The 16,714-nt window shown below is 54.5% G+C and overlaps 4 protein-coding genes across 4 annotated transcripts; 1 reads left to right on the top strand and 3 right to left on the bottom strand.

Annotated features, from left to right (window-relative positions):
- LOC136542489 (uncharacterized) lies at positions 1-1,827 on the bottom strand. The gene has a single exon (XM_066534956.1). The coding sequence runs from the start codon at positions 965-967 to the stop codon at positions 113-115; it is 855 nt and encodes a 284-aa protein (XP_066391053.1). The 5' UTR covers positions 968-1,827; the 3' UTR covers positions 1-112.
- Positions 1,828-2,230: 403 nt separating this feature from the next.
- LOC136542488 (amine oxidase [copper-containing] alpha 2, peroxisomal-like) lies at positions 2,231-7,335 on the bottom strand. The gene is made up of 4 exons (XM_066534955.1): positions 6,367-7,335; positions 3,535-3,919; positions 3,345-3,458; positions 2,231-3,255 (listed from the first exon to the last, which is right to left on the bottom strand). The coding sequence occupies exons 1-4, from the start codon at positions 7,212-7,214 to the stop codon at positions 2,485-2,487; spliced, it is 2,118 nt and encodes a 705-aa protein (XP_066391052.1). The 5' UTR covers positions 7,215-7,335; the 3' UTR covers positions 2,231-2,484.
- Positions 7,336-7,952: 617 nt separating this feature from the next.
- On the bottom strand, positions 7,953-8,785 carry LOC136547005 (uncharacterized). The gene has a single exon (XM_066538972.1). The coding sequence runs from the start codon at positions 8,783-8,785 to the stop codon at positions 8,099-8,101; it is 687 nt and encodes a 228-aa protein (XP_066395069.1). The 3' UTR covers positions 7,953-8,098.
- A 6,297-nt stretch (positions 8,786-15,082) lies between these two features.
- Positions 15,083-15,694, top strand: LOC136544465 (uncharacterized). Its single transcript, XM_066536621.1, has one exon. It carries the CDS (start codon positions 15,083-15,085, stop codon positions 15,692-15,694), a length of 612 nt encoding a protein of 203 aa, XP_066392718.1.
- The last annotated feature ends 1,020 nt before the right edge of the window (positions 15,695-16,714 follow it).

Here is a 16,714-nt window from a genome sequence, read left to right as displayed (position 1 = left end):
TTCTTGCGAAGGGTCTTGTTAGACTTGCTAGATCCTAGATTCCTACTGTTACTATTCAACATTCAGAGCAGAGTAATTGAAGAAACCTGCCATTATGTTTCTGCCCTAGTGCTTACTCAGTCTTCCATGCTTTTAATATCAATGTGAAACCAAAACGATGTGCTTGAGCCTCCATTTCATTCTGTGAGCATGTTCTGAACAAATTTTTTTCCATGGAGTGGCCAGACTGAAACAAAAACACAGCACATCCATTCGAGGAACCAAATAGCCAGTCATGCACATCCCAGAGCACCTCCACCGGAAGTCCATCGACATAGATAGTCTGGTTCCCTCTGAATTTCCATGCCAGCCTCTTCACGTGCAACACTTTCTTCTTGTCAATCCTAATCTCTAGGCTGGGATCCGTCACCCCTGCCGTGTCGCACTCTATGGAGATGTGATGAATCTGACCAATGTCCAAAAATCGAGCTTTCGCGGAATACACCTTCTTCGCATAAACGTGCTCCTTCCTAGCTATCATGACTGCATCAGAATGCAAAGCATCTGACAGAACCCGGTGATCCTCCTCCTTGCACAGGTCGCCTAAAACAAGGACAACTTCAAGATCATAGAGTAGAGCAACATGGAAGCCTCCGAGTGGCTCTGGCCCAGCTGCAAACTTTGCGGCTGACAGGTCCCAGATGATCTCCACACTGCCACTATCCAATTCCATGACCTTGGAACCCTTCCTCTTGGAGAACAGCCAGGGCTTAACCTCCATCTTGCAGAGGCAACGGTTGGAGTAGTCATGGATGGCAATGGCGAAAGCCTGCCCCGAGGCCACCTTGGTCCAGGTGACGGTGACCACGCAAGGCTTGCCGCGCAGGCGTGCCAGGTATGCACACTGCACCAAGTTCTGCCCACTTGAGGAAGAGGAATGCGCAACCTGGACGGCGCTTTGGCTTAGGCAAGATGCAAAATCTCTCATTGTGACGACTGTGACGGTTTCCCTCAGTGCGGGGTGTCTTTTCGACGAACACCACGTGCACAACTGCCCTTTTTTTGTCAGGAGACTGATTTCTGCATTTGGATTCTACTAGGACGCCTAATTCCTCCAAGGACCGAAGCAGTCGTGGAACGGATCCGTCATCTTCTCATCTTTGCAGACGATATTCCAAGATAACCCCCGCCGAATGCACGCGTGTTTGTTCAACCTGAAAACTGAGATAGCAACAAATCAAGAACGCGGACCAGAAAGGCGCATCCTGTGATTCCCAACCCCAACCAACGTAAGATAAAAACAAACCTTTTTCCAGGCCAAATCGAGAACCGCTAGCAGGCAGCAGCACAAGCCCAACTGAGGACGAAATCACCAGATGGATAGTGCACACGCCAAGGAATAAGCTCAACGAAAGGGGAAGAGGCGGACAGAGGCCAATCCAATGAACGGCCGTTTTACTTGCGTTTTACACCTGACCCCGACTTAAAGGAACTCACTCACTCACCTGCTCCACAACAGCGTGTTCCCTCCCTCAGCAGCAGTAAACTAGTGCCACTAGCAGGCGCTGCTCCGCGCTAGCGGCGGCGTTGGAGCGACCAAAAGCAGGGCGGTGGAAAGAAGAGGACAAGCTGGGAGGACGAGGAGGGGAGGGCGACCAGCGCGGCGTTGGGGAATGTGGGCACCAGAAAAGACGCGGACGCAGGCAGCATGCTGCCGGGACGAGGTGCAGCTGCACTGTCCAATCAGGCAATCACTGTGACCGGTCGCCCTCCCGGCGGACATGAGAGCTCCGCAAGATCCGCTTCTCCCGGGGGAGATCGTGTCACCCCCGTGTACCCTCTGCCCCCCGTGTTATACGGAAACGTTTCATGATTCGTACAGTAATGGGCAGGTTGTTAGGGTTCGCGAGCCCGGCCCAAGTAGGTCCATGGTACCACCCAATTCCAGCTTCATCCCCGGGCACCGGGCACCGGCAAGTGTCTTGCCATAACTCACAGTCCGTTGCTGTTTGGTGCAATCTGAACCTTATATCCTTATATCCATGCTGATGCATCACCAAAATAAGATGAGGGATGTTTTGGATCGTTTTGCTGCGCGCTCATGCAAAATTGCTGGGTCACCAACACGGACCCTTTTCCTGATACACTCCTGTTCATATATTGAATCAGCGCATTGGTTTCTGACTTCTGAGAGATCTCGAGAGTTTGGGAGTTATATATGGTTGCCACAAGTACGTTGCCAATAAATAGTTCTTCCTCAGATCAATTGATCTTTTCTTGATGAAAGGCGAATCAAATTGTTTCAAAGTTTAGAAGACAAATGAAAGAATCTGAACGCAATATGTTTTTTATTTCAGATTCATGTGTAATTTGAAGATGTACCGTGCTATTTTTATATAATTCCCTCTTTCCTTCGCAAAAAAAAATGTTTCAAGTTATCAACCAATTCATCAACTCGAGCAGGGTTTGTGATCTGAGTTGCATTGCACGGGCACACGTGACACGTCACCTGGAATAGCACGAGCAATTGGCGGAGGCGCCGTGCGGGCTGGGTGGTCTGATCCTGAGAATCGGGTTCCTCTCGAAGAAGTTGGATGGCCGGAGCTCGAAGCCGCCACTCAGCGTGGGCATCACCGGGAAGTCCTCCTGGTAGGGTATGTGATGCAGCCCCAGCGTGTACCACAGCACGATGTCCTCGTCCCTGATCCCTCTGTTCCTCCTGCTCCACGCCGTCAGGCTGTCGGCCCCGGTGCTCTGGTCGGCGTACAGCCCGGACGCCCACTTCTCGGCCTTGCTGTACGGTGTCACCCACACCTGCTTCTTGGTGTAGCTCGCCCGCCGCTGCGGGTAGTCATCGTCCGCCAGCACGGACGCCGCCGTCGCCCCCGACGGGATGAGGCGATACCCGACCTCGTGCCCCATCCGGGTCTTCTTGCCAGGGTTCACGAACAGCAGGTCGGCGGGCCCGGCGTTGACGTCCGCCTGCCCGTCGGACTCCGTCTCCGCCACCTCGCGCCGCACCGTCCAGTAGCTCCGCCTCGGCGTGTCGGCGCCGCCCGTGGCCGGGTCCCCCGTGTTGCGCCTGGCGGTGATGATGTTCTTGACGAAGGAGTTGTTGGTGCCGTCGATGTCCAGGTCCAGGTGGTACGTGACGTAGTGGTCGTGGTAGATGGCGAGCGTGTTCTCGGAGACCAGCGAGCCGTGCGCGTCCGCCGTGAGCTCGTCGGCGTGCGTGTACGACGTCCCTTTCACCTCCAGGAGGCCGGTGAGAGACACCTGCGGGCATCGTACGATTTCAGCTCATCCAGACACAACACAAGCGGTCACTGCGGACTTGCGTTTGCTTCAGAATTCAGATACGTTACCACGAATTTGATGGAGCCGCTGGTCTTGAACTCCCAGTCCAGAATGTAGTCATAGTTGCCGGGCGACACCACCATCCTCACCACCAAGGTCACGTCAGGCCGGACCTCCGTGATCTGCATGAAACGGCGACAATCTCGTCGTCAAAACAACGTGACATTCAGAGTCGATGCCTGCTGCCTGCTTGCTCACCAATCGGTCCGGGAACCCGGCCTCGGTGTGGCGCCACGCGACATCGCCGGCGTACCGCTCGAACACGCAGATCCTGTTCTCGCCGCTGACGGGCTTGCCGTCCTGCCCGGCGTAGGAGCCATCGAAGTAGGCGGCGTTGGCGGGGCAGTCGGCGCCGGGCTGGAGCGGGAACGCCCAGAGGCCCAGGCCGTACTCGCCGGCGTCCAGGAACGTGCGGTAGTACCACTCCTCGACCGGGTCCATGTACGGCACGAAGACCTCCGAGACGAAGCCGCGGTACAGCACCCGGCGCCGCGTGCCGGCGTCGGCGTCGTGGACCGAGGCCAGCGAGATGACCGTGCCCGCGCGCATGTCGAAGCCCACGTGGAACTCCCAGTTGGCCCACCTGCAGTGGCAGAAGAATTGGCCCAACGCCAATTTTCATGACTATTTTTTATAACCTTTTGATTTGAAACTCCTGCAAAAGATAGCTACGATCTTTTTTTTTTCTTTCAGAAAAGCTAATGGACAACCGGTTGTTTTAACCAGCCTCAGCAACCGGTTTTTGTTCCGTCGATTTGCTTACCCTGCTTCCCCGGTCCGTCAGATTGAGACGGAGCTGAGCGCGAAAACGAGATCGGCGACAAATTGAGACGGGGCTGGGCGCGGAAACGAGATCGGCGAATCGGGACCGGGATTAGTGCCTGGGGCCAGGTGGACGTGGAGGGCGGGCGCGGCCTTTAGTGCTGGTGCGCCGCCGCCTTCTTGGAGACGCCGCCGGTGGGCTTGGTGGCGCCGGCGCCGGCGTGCGCCTTCTGCTGGCGGAAGGACTTCATGTCGCCTCCGCCGCCCCTCGTGATGCCTTCTGCGATCTCTCTCCATCGTAGCAGGTGGTGGCGTTGGGATGAATGGGGGTTGGAATGCGGGCGGTGGCAGAGGAATAGGTAACGATGGTGGATGACCGGACAGTGAGAGGGTTGAGGGAAAGGAAGGGATAAGTTGAGGTGGGTCCCACCACAATTTGTAAACAATTTGTAATTTTTTGAAATTTGTGAAGAATTTGACGTATATTTCTCTTATGTCTGGAATCCACCGAAATAATTTGTAATTTTTTTTTGAAAATTTTGACATATATATGTGTTATTCTCAAATAACATCACTCTGTCCAATAAACTATACTACAGAAATCATTGTAAATATAGTAATAAAGCGGTGTAAATATATGTATAAGACAATGTAAGTGCATGAATAAAAATCTGGTTGTTAGGAGCAGTGGCGGATCCAAAGGGAGGGGGGGGGCTGGGGGGCTCTAGCCCCCCTAATGTCTTGATTTCAAGCCTAATCACTGTAGCAAAAGCTTGATTTCACCATTAAATCTTCATGCAAATCAACATCTCCATTGTTTTAGCCCCCCTTATCCCGCATCGTGCATCCGCCACTGGTTAGGAGAGGCTAAAACAAGCCGTTATTGGACAGGTTTTTTTTTCAAAGCAAACATAAATAGTACGGAGTGGTACCTTACACCATTACTATCGATTCTCTTACATATATTAGTTAATTATTAGTAGGTACTACAGTACAACTTTAAAAACTCAGTCGCAATCTGATAATGACCTATTTAATTATCTATATAAAAAGAGTAGTTGGAATAAGATAAGGACATCGATGGAGACGGGGACTCTCAAGCCCGTCAAAATTAATTATTGCCGGGTTTTTTTCTCTGTCGCATTCGAGTGTAGTATAAATGCATAATGTAGTGGTCCTTGTCATCAACGTGGACATCATGCAATCCAAACAATTTGGTTCGAGGCCAAGGGTGGATGGGATATGGCTGGTTCGAGGCCAAGGGTGGATGGGATATGGCTATCCATGTATTTCAGGATATGAATATCTATGTTGTCTGTTTTGTTGGATAGATTGGATGGATGAGATTGCATGAGATGAGAATACTTTACTAATTATATCTATTATTTAAAAATAATAACAACTAATTATACGCTAATAAATATGCACCGACACTAATCTTGTCATTATAATCCCTAATTAAAAATAAAACATGTTAATTAGCTCTATACTACTCTAATTGTCACACAAAACCTACACTAATCAACATGTGGATATTCTCGCCCGAAATATTTCTTGTTATGGATATCGGTTCAGTTTATCCAAACCAACTAAACACCATGCGTCCGTGGATATGCATGCAACCAATCACAGCCTTGGCTCTTTTGAAATTCGGTGCGGCACCGTGCGGTTGACATTTCGGAGGCCGGAAGCAAGCCCTTATTTGGACAATTGCTATCCACATGAAGCCTGCTATTTATATATGGCGTATCAGCCTATCATCACGCAGCGTTTGAAGTTCGAAATGCACCGACAATTTTTCAATTGCAAAAATATGAGACCAGCCACGTGGTGTGCTTCCAGAAGCCAATACCCCGGCTTCTTTTTTCAACCAGAACAGTATTGTTCTTTCACAACATTTCAAGCAAAATAATGATTTTTTAGCCAGAACCGTGTTTATTCAGCAAGCCGAACGGGGCTGTGAGTTGGATTTTCTGGAAAATGTCTTGTCACAGTATAAGCAAGTTGCAAAGTTGGACCAATTACATGGTGCAACTGCAACTGCAACTGCATGTGCAGCCCTCAATCTATCTACTTGAAACTTCAAATGCACAAAGCAAGCAGGCCGTTTTATACTGCAAATAAACAGAACTAAACAACCCCTTTGCTACACTATCAGGAGAAGAGTGCATTTGAATAGTCAACCAAGTGCCAAATTCTTGATAAACGACGAAGCCGATAATAGAGCAACGTTGGTACTGAACTGTATATTTTTCTTCTTTGAATTACCTGACGACGTGGCCGTCAATGTGGAAGCCCCTGCCCTCCGGTTGCACGGCGACACCCGGCGCCAGCTGCAGCCCGGCGAGCGGCGGCCCGGTCTTGCCCGCCCGGTAGTCCGTGCCCTCGGCCTTGGGCACGGGGTACGTCACCCGGTCTCTGTACCCGACGATGGCCATGGAGTCGAGGTCCACCACCATGGTGACGCCCTCGATCGGCCGCGCGTAGAAGTTGGCCGTGGGGCCGGCCACGAAGCACAGCATCTTCGCCACCCGCTTGGGCGCCCCGGCCCCGGCGCCGCCGCCGCCGAACCAGCCGACGGGGAACACCGCGCAGAGCACGTCGTCCATGTCCACCCCGCGGCGCCGCACGGAGTCCACGAACGGTGGGTACGCGGGCGGCAGCGCCACCGCCGCGAACTGCTCCTCGAGCGTGAGAATCGGGAAGCCCGCGCCGCGGTGGACGGCGTGGGAGAGGACGGTGGCGGAGGTGCCGTTGCTGGCGATGTCCACGCGGAGCTCGTGGGACTGCCCGCCCGCGCGGGCGATCACGAGCGCCCGTCGCGGCAGGGGCGGACGCGAGGACAAGCCCCCGGTGCCAGTGCCGCCGTAGGCGTACGCGAGGACGTCGGCCTTGTCGGGCTCGTCGAGGCCGACGTAGTGGAAGGTGAGCGGGCGGGCGGGGACGAGCGGGGAGGCGAGCACCGCGGCACGGACCGCCGTAACCTCCTCAGGGGTGAGGGGGTCCAGCGGGTGGGGGTTGGAACGGGAGGAGGCCGCCGACGCCGCGGCGGTGACGGACAGCACGGCGGCGACGAGGAGAGGAAGCATAGCTGCCCGGTGTGACATTTGGGCCATCCGTTGAATGGCGAGTGATGAGAACGGACCTAAATCACTCACTGTGAGACTGTCCGATTGCTACAAATGATGTAGCACGTGATAATCGAGTCGCCCCCACCGGCGCAGGCCGCCCCTATCATTGCTATATGTTTCGTCAGAAATATCGATTTGCAAAAAGTTTTTCATTTTTCTTTCATTTCGTTCTCTATTTAGTTGCGTTTGGCGGCGGCGGGGGGGGGGGGGGGGGGGGGGGGGGGGGCGAGGGCAGTCTCTTAGACTGTCTCCAACGGAATAGGTAAACGCAGACCCAAACGTAAAATGCATACGGCACAGTGTTTTGGGTTCCGAAATCATGCTCCAACGGAGAAGGCAAACACGGTAGCCATTTGCGTGCATCCGACTCGCGACGCAAAAATGCGTCTTCGTTCTCGACGACGCAAAACGAGAGAGAGAGGGAGCAGGTGCGGAGCCCGGCACAGGGGCGGGGCAGCACGTGCGCCACCGCAGCAGGGGCAGCCCTCGCCCTGCGTCGGTGCGCCGCCGCAGTAGGGGCAGCCCTCGCCCTGCGCCACGCCCGCGCCCTCGCTGCGGCCCCCTCCCCCGCGGCGCTCGCCCAGGGCCGCCGCCAGGGGCGCTCGCCCTAGCGCCGCCGGCCGAGGAAGGGGCTCCCGCGCCTGTGCCGGGAGGCGGGCACCGCGGACGCCCGGTCGCGGCTGCGGACACCGCCGCGCGCGCCTGGAACTCGTCGGCCGCGGGTCAAGAGCTCGCCGGCGGGGCCTCTGCTCGGCGGGGAGGGAGGGAGAGCTCGCCGCCCAAGCCGCGCAGGACGCCTAGTGCCGTCTACGGCGCCGTCGCAACCGCGCGCGCTCGGGTTCTTCGCCTTTCCTCCCCGCCGCCACGGACTAGATCCGCGACTGGGAGGTGAAATCCGCCGCGGGTGGGCGCGGAATCGGGCGAGGCGGTCGAAGTTGGCCTGCATCTCCATCCAGGCGTTGTTGGCCTTGTTGCTGCTGATGAAGCGGAGGCCGCGGAGTGCCTTGTGCGCGCCGGAGCGCGTGCGCTGCCGCCTTGCGGCGAGGGCCGACTCGATGCCTGACGACGGCTCCTGCTGCTGATGCCCCTGCCCTTCCGCGCGGCTCTGGGTGCGGCCGAAGCGCTTGGTGAGGTCCTGCGAGAACTGGCGCGTGATGGACATGGCCTCCGCCTTGAGCTCCTGCGAGAACTGCAGCAGCCGGTGCAACGAGGTCCGCCTGATCGACGGCGACCGGGACCGCGACGACGCGCCGCCCGCATGGTCCCCGCGCGCGCCCAGCGGCAGCCCGGTGGCGGCCCCCGCCGTGGCCGGCTCGACGCTCCGCAGAATGATGGTGTCGTCCTCCTGCAGGTCGAGCGTGACCTCGACCAGCTCCTCCCCGTCGTCGGAGCTGCGTTCGGAGCCCCGCGGCGACGAGCCCGTGCTGAGCGACCACACCGTGAATGGGGAAAGGGGAAAGGAGGATATGGATCTCGGTGCGCCCGCTGTTGGAGAAAGGAGGATATGGGTCACGTACGTTTTTACTGTGCACCACGCAAACCGGGAAATGCGTCATGCGTTTGGGTTGGCTCTGTTGGAGTCAGTCTTAGCTGTCTGTTCTCTTTTCTTGGTGTCCTTCGTTTGATTTTTTTTCTTTGCACGCTCTCTAATAAATTTACTCAGCAATTCTCTTGCAGAGCTTTCGAAAAAATTAAGTGCACAAAAATAATTTTGCCATTTTCATCTTAATTATTATTTTTATTAATGTTAATAATAGAAGAAGAAAATTCTTTTTGGGGGATGTTTGCTGTTATGTGCAAGTAGCTTGTTTTTTTTTCATTACAAAGTTTGTGTTCTTTTTTTTCTTTAACATTTTTTTCATATAGGGTATGTTTGCCACAGCTCACAACAGCTTTATGAATTGTTGTAAACTATTTTTTTATCAAACACTTATTTACAAAATAGCTTCACGCTGAAGCTATTTTTTTCTTCTCTCACGATAATATGGGTCGGAAAAAGCTGAAAAAATAGTTTATCTCAGCATCACCTACCACATGTAGGACCCACGGTACACAAATGACAGGTTCTGCCCACGCACAGCAGAGTGCACACAGGCGTGGCTCGCCGAGGGCGCCGTTGCCAGGGCTCGGGCGCGGCTCGCCGGAGCGCCGCCAGCCATGGGTGTGGCCGCCGGAGGCGCGGCTCGCCGGGGACGGCAGCCAGGGGCGTGGCCGCCGGGGTCGCAGTTTGCCAGGGCGCGGCGCCAGGGGCGCGGTCACCGGGAGCGCGGCTCGCCGGAGCGCCGCTAGGCATGGGCGTGGCCGGCGGAGGCGCGGCTCGCCGAAGCATCGCCAGCCAGGGGCGCGACCGCTGGGGTCGCAGTTCGCCAGGGCGCGGCGCCGGGAGCGTGGCTCGTAGGGGTGCCGCCCACTAGGGGAGCGGCTCGCCGGGGCATGGTCTTCTGGGGCGCCGGGACTGGGACCGAAGATCGGCCATCCACCATCGAGCTCGGGCAACAGCCATCTGCCATGGGAGGAAGATGGCAATAAAGGGAAGAACAGGGAAAGGACAGGGGTAGTTTGGTACTTTATTCTTTTTTCCTCTTCTGAGAAGCTCAAACGAGACGAAGAAAACAGTTCAGCTTGACCTGTAGAGCTACTCGTTGAGCTAAAAAAAACTTCACCAGTGAAGGTAAGCTGTGCCAAATGAAGTCATAGTCTATTTTATTTATTTGATTCTAATTGTTTTGTTCCAACGGTTCACAAATCAGTGCATCTTTCATAATTTTTTTCTTTGTTAGAACATCTCAGTGGTGAAAACTATGTGTCAGGTAGCGATATTAGGATACCCAAAGCAAGGAGATTAGCGTCCACACTGACTTTCTTGGATGAAGCAAGATGTATTAAAAGGTCTCGTCCGACCCCAAGGTCACGGGGTCTCACCCAAGGCCGTGGACTCCGTCTCGCACGACCCCAAGGAAGCGGTTTCTGCCTCGCCCGACCTCTTGGGTGCGGGCTCCGTCTCGTCCGACCCCAAGGCTGCGAGGTCTCACCCAAGGCCGTGGGCTCCGTCTCTCCTGACTCTTTGGGTGCGGGTTCCGTCTCGCCCGACCCTAAGGACGTAGTTTTTGTCTCGCCCGACCCCTTAGGTACAGGCTCCGTCTCGCCCTACCCCAAGGCCGCGGGGGATTCACCCAAGGTTGTGGGCTTCGTCTCATCCGACCCTAAGGGCGCGATTTCCGTCTCGTCCGACGGAGACCCATACCGCCGCCAACCACTCCAGATCTAAGCGTATGGGCCTAGGTCAAAACTCTAACACCAGGGAAGAGACTAGCACGCATCGATGTAACCCATGGCCATGACGAGCCATACCTGAGGATTCACATCAAGAACAGTGTCGGCCATGCCAGTGCTGTTCTGTCTAACCCTCATACGAACGCTGACAGGCACCTCAGTTCACCACGACATCCGCTGGGATGAAATGGAACGCCATGACCAGCAGATGACGCCTGCGCATGGCGCCAGTGATGAACAGGGCCACGATGTGGAGCTATCCCTATTGACATCTACAGGATCGACGGGACCCGTATGAAGAAGAAGGACCTACCGATCCAAAAAGCCTTCTTCTCTCTCGTTCTTCTCCTTTTCCTCCGTTGTAACCTGTGCTTTCTCTTCGCCTATAGAAGGGGAAGCAGGGCACCCCATGAAGGGAGAGCCAGATCCGCACAAGACCAAACCATGAGATAAAAGCACAAGAGCGATGATCGAGCTCTCAGCACCCATTCACTCCTTTCACCAGAGACTTGGGATCCTTTCTCTCTCTCGCCTATTTGTAACCCCTACTGCAAACCAAGTGCCGGTAATATGAGCAACAACAAACTGGATATAGGGACATTTCGCCCAAACCAGTATAAACCCTTGTGTCCTCTGAGCACACCATCCGAGGCAAACACATAAGTACAAATTTACTCGTTGGTGGTCGAAAACACCGACAGTTGCGCACCAGGTAGGGGCTTTTTGCACATCTCGACGTCCATATCAGACCTCAGATGGCTAATCATGGCGTCAGCTGGGTCCTGGGCGTGCACGTGCACTCTGGGAACCTGGACTTCATCATTTCAACGGAGGGAGAGTTGGCGCGAGTCCCCACCGCCATCCAACCTCTCCACTCCATTGACCTCGACCGGAGGATCATTGAGGACGGCGAAGCCCTCCCACACTTCGCTCGAGCAAGCCAGAACATCGCTGCTGCGGTGGCCTTGCTCCAGGGATTTCCAGGGCTCATGACACCCGAGGATCATCGCACCCATCACGAGATTCATACACTACTCAAGCGTGCGGCGGCGTAATAGGTCAAGAGCTCGCTGTCCCGACGACACGAGCTCAGCACCAGCCAGCGCATGCCCTTAGAGCAACCCAATAGGGATGTGTTAGTCCACCAGGTGCAGCAAGGCGGCAGGCCGCGTGTCGCAGTCCCGGTGCATGAGCGTATCAGCCTCCACCATGACCCGTGTGACACCCTCGACACCCGCAGGCGTACCCACAGCGATACGAGGGAGGAGGCTAGCGCGGCTACCACCCTTGTCGTGGTGGGCGCTACAACAGTGGCAAGGACTGAAGGCCAAGCCCTAACTTGCCGAGACCTTAGGCCTTTGGCTGACACATCCTCAACGTCGTCTTCCCACCGCGGTACCGACCACCGACCAACATCCTGAAATACTCTGAGGAAACAAACCCCGGACTGTGGCTCAAGGATTATCGACTTTCTTGCCAAGTCAGTGGAGCGGATAGTGACGATTTCATTATCCGCAATTTTCCATTGTTCCTGGCCGATTCGGCATGAACGTGGTTGGAACACCTTCCGCCTAACCGAATCCAAAGTTGGGCGGACCTAAAAGAGATCTTCGTGGGAAATTTCTAGAGCATATACGCATGCCCTGGGAACCCATGGCATCTCAAGAACTATCGACATAAGTCCGAGGAAACTCTTCGTGGGTACATTCGGTGCTTCTACCGATAGTGCAACGAGCTGCCCAACGTCGCCGACACCGACGTCATAGGATCTTTCCTATCTAGGACCACCTATGAATCCCTGGTTCACAAGCTAGGCGTAAGGGCCCGCAAACCACCAAGGAGCTCCTCGACATCGTCACCAGCCATGCCTCGACCGAGGAGGCGGTTGGGGCAATTTTTGACCACCTCAAAGGCAAGGCAAAGCGGGATGAGGATACCGACAAAGGCGCCTACAACCGCCCTAACAAGAAGAAGGACAAGCAACAGCGCGAGGGCCTGCTCGTGGCCACTGCCGACCATAAGGGGGGTCAAAAGCCCACCGAGGGTACCCTAGACCACTTTGAGAAGCTACTCGAAGGGCCATGCCTGAACCATGCTTTCCCCGTCAAGCACCTATATAAGGACTACGTCCTCATGAAGCAGTTCTTGTCCGAAGGCTCCAACAAGGGGGAGCATAGGAAGGAGCCTAAGCTAGGTGCAGACGATGCCGAGGGGAAGGATGGTGGATTTCCAACGCTGGATGGCTGCCTCATGATCTTCGGAGGGTCGACTACCTATGACTCTAGGCGCCGCCAGAAGCTTGCATGCCGCGAGGTCTATACGGCCGAACCGGTCGTGCCTTCCTTCCTCCGATGGTTGGAGTCTGCCATAACCTTTGATTGGACCGACCACCCAAAATGCGTTCCACAGCCGGGAAGATATCTGCTCATGGTTGACCCCATCATCGGCACGAAGTGGCTCACCAAGGTGCTGATGGATGGAGACAGCGGCCTCAACATCATGTACGCTGACATGCTCGACGCCATGGGCATCGACCGAGTGCGCATCCGGCCGACTGAGCCACATTTCCATGACATCATACCTAGAAAGCAGGCTATGACACTTGGGTAGAAGATCTACCTGTCACCTTCGGGAATCCAACCAATTATAGGATGGAGACCCTTACCTTCAAGGTGGTCGGGTTCCACGGAACCTACCACACCATCCTAGGACGTCCATGCTACGTGAAGTTCATGGCTGTCCCCAACTACACCTATCTAAAGTTGAAAATGTCGGGTCCATACGGGGTCATCACCATCGGTACCTCCTTCCCACGCGCCTACAAGTACGAGGTTGAGTGTTGCGAACACGCCACGACAATTGTCGCATCCAAGGAGCTTGCGGCCATCAGGGAAGAGGCCATCGAAGAAGCACCCAACCCTAAGTGGTCGACCAGGTCTTTCGAGCCTATAGAAGGCGCCAAAGAGGTCCTCATAGACCCTAGTGGCTCCAAAGGTAAAGTGGTACGCATTGGCACCACGCTTTCCTCTGAATAGGAAGACACACTCGTCGACTTCCTCCGCACCAATAGAGACATCTTTGCGTTGAGACCCTTGGACATGCTAGGGATTCCAAGAGAAGTTGCTGAGCACGCCTTGAAGATTAGGCCAGGCTCTAAGCTGGTGAAGCAGCGCCTGCATTGCTTCGACGAGGAGAAACGTAGGGCGATCGACGAAGAGATTGTGAAGCTTTTGGCGACCGGGTTCATCAAGGAAGTATACCACCCTGAGTGCTTAGCCAATCCCATTCTTATACAAAAAAGAGTGGGAAATGAAGAATATGTGTTGATTACATAGGTCTCAACAAAGTGTGTCCAAAGGATCCATTTCCTTTGCCACGCATAGACCAAGTAGTCAACTCGACCTCAGGGTGCGAAACCTTTTGCTTCTTTGATGCGTACTCTAGGTACCATCAAATTGCGATGAAAGAGTCTGACCAGCTCGCGATGTCTTTCCTCACCCCGTTCGGATCATACTTATACATCACAATGTTGTTCGGCCTAAAGAACGCGGGGCTACGTACCAACGCTGCATGCTCAAGTGTTTCGGGGATCTCATCAGGCAGACCATTGAGGCCTACGTAGATGACATCGTGGTCAAGTCCAAATGGGCTAACCAGGTCATGGCTAACCTAGAGCTAACCTTCGTGAAACTCCGAGCAAACGACATTAAGCTCAACTCCGAGAAGTGCGTTTTTGGGGTCCCAAGGGGTATGCTGCTAGGTTTTATCGTCTTCGAGCGTGGCATCGAAGCCAACCCAGAGAAGACCTCGTCCATCACAAGGATCGGCCCGATTCAGAACATAAAGGGGGTACAACGAGTTATAGGGTGTCTCCCCACACTCAGCCGCTTTATCTCGTGCCTCGACGAATGAGGTCTCCCCCTCTATCGACTTTTAAAAAAGGCCGACCATTTCGAGTGGACCCCCGAGGCCTAGGAGGCACTTGACAAGGTCAAGCAGCTCCTGACGAAGGCCTCGATCCTGGTCCCTCCGACCTATGGGGAACCACTTATGCTCTATATTGTGGTCACCACACAAGTGGTTAGCGCCACCCTGATGGTAGAGCAAGAAGAAGAGGGACACGCCCTCAAAGTGTAGCATCCCGTGTACTTTATTAGTGAGGTCTTGTCCGATTCTAAGACTCGCTACCTCCAAATCTAGAAACCCTTGTACGCCATCCTTATCGCCACGAGGAAGTTGCATCACTACTTCAAGTCACATCTAGTGACGTCCTTCCCTCTTAGCGAGGTCGCCCAAAACTAGGATGCCATAGGAAGAATCGTGAAGTGGGCACTCGAGCTGATGGGTCAAGGCATTTCATATGCCCCTCAAACGGCCATCAAATCCCAAGTGCTAGCTAATTTCGTTGCAGAATGGATTGAGGTCCAAATGCCACCAGCAGTTGTCGACCAAGAGTACTAGACAATGTACTTCGATGGATCACTGATGAAGAAAGGCGCCGATGCGGAGCTGGTCTTTGTTTCACCCCTCAGGGTACGCATGAGGTACATGGTTCGCATCCATTCCCCTCCTCCAACAATATGGCTGAGTATGAGGCACTCATCAATGACCTACACATCGCCATCGAGTTGGGTATCCGATGGCTCGATGTCCGAGTCGACTCCCAGCTGGTCATCGACCAAGTCATGAAGCAATCCAGCTACCACAACACCAAGATGGTTGCATATTACCAAGAAGTCCACCAACTAGAGAACAAGTTCGATGGTCTCGAGCTTAATCACATCCCGATGCATCTCAACGAGGCGATCGATGCACTGGCAAAAATGACGTCCGGCCAAGAGCCGATGTCGACGGGCGTCTTCACCAATGATCAGTACAAGCCCTCGGTCCACCACGAGGAGCTAGAAGAGATCGGTGATGGGCCGCCTACCCTGGGCTTAGGGGCTAACCATCCAGTGGCTCCATCCAACCCTGAAGTCATGGAGCTTGATGAGGATCCAGCGATAGAGCCTGACCCTCTGGTCGATTGGAGGATGCCTTACCTCAACTACCTCCTCCATGAGGCACTACCGATGGACAAAATGGAGGCTCGGTGGCCCACGCATCATGCCAAGTCCATTGCCCTTATTAAGGGCGAGCTCTACAAGCGAAGCCACACTAGGATCCTACAACATTGCATCCCCATTGAATGAGGGAAGCAGTTGCTGAGTGATCCATGGTTGGGTCTACGAGCACCATGCCGTGCCTAGGACCCTGGTCGAAAATGTGTTCCGACAATGCTTCTACTGACCGACCACAATAGCCAATGCTAAATAGATTGTGCGCACCTATGAAGGGTGTTAATACTACGCTCGTCAAACCCACCTACCGGCCCAAGCACTCCAAACGATCCCCATCACATGGTCGTTCATGGTCTAGGGGCTTGATCTAGTCGGACCTCTCAAGAGGGCGCCCGAGGGCTATATGCACTTGCTTGTCGCTGTAGACAAGTTTACAAAGTGGATATAGGCTCGATGGATCTCCACGATCAAGTCCAAACAAGCCATGCTGTTCTTCCTTGACATCATCCATCGCTTTGGAGTCCCGAACTCCATTATCATGGACAACACACACAGTTCACCGAAAAGAAGTTCCTCCTATTCTATGACGAATACCACATCCATGTCGATTGGGCCGCCGTGGCGCCCCCCGCATGAACAGGTAGGTCAAGTGCGTGAACGGCATGGTCCTACAAGGCCTTAAACCTAGGATCTTCAACCGGTTGAACAAGGTTGGCAGACGATGGGTCGCGGAGCTTCTCGCGGTGCTCTAGAGCCTGAGGACGACCCCTAGTCAGGCCACTGGCTACACGCCATGCTTCATGGTCTACGGTTCTGAGGCTGTCCTCCTGACTGACCTTGACTATGGAGCACCAAGGGTTAGGGCGTACAATGAATAGGGAGTTGACGCATCCCTCAAGGATGCCATGGACCAGCTAAATGAAGTGTGTGATGTTGCCCTCCTCCGCTCGGTCAAGTACCAGCAAGTGTTGCGCCGGTACCACAACCGTCGAGTGCGGGGTCAGGCCTTCAACATCGAGGACCTAGTGCTCCACCTCGTCGAAAGCAATAAGAACCGCCATAAGCTCTCTCCGCTGTGGGAGTGACCGTATGTTGTCATGGTGGTGCTCTGACATGGCACCTACAAGCTTAGGACCATCCATGGCAAAGTCT

The sequence above is a fragment of the Miscanthus floridulus genome, chromosome 3, assembly GCF_019320115.1.
Source record: "Miscanthus floridulus cultivar M001 chromosome 3, ASM1932011v1, whole genome shotgun sequence".
In the NCBI taxonomy this organism is placed as follows: domain Eukaryota; kingdom Viridiplantae; phylum Streptophyta; class Magnoliopsida; order Poales; family Poaceae; genus Miscanthus; species Miscanthus floridulus.
Note: the sequence above shows the minus strand (reverse complement) of the source record. Positions and strands in the feature narration are given on the sequence as shown.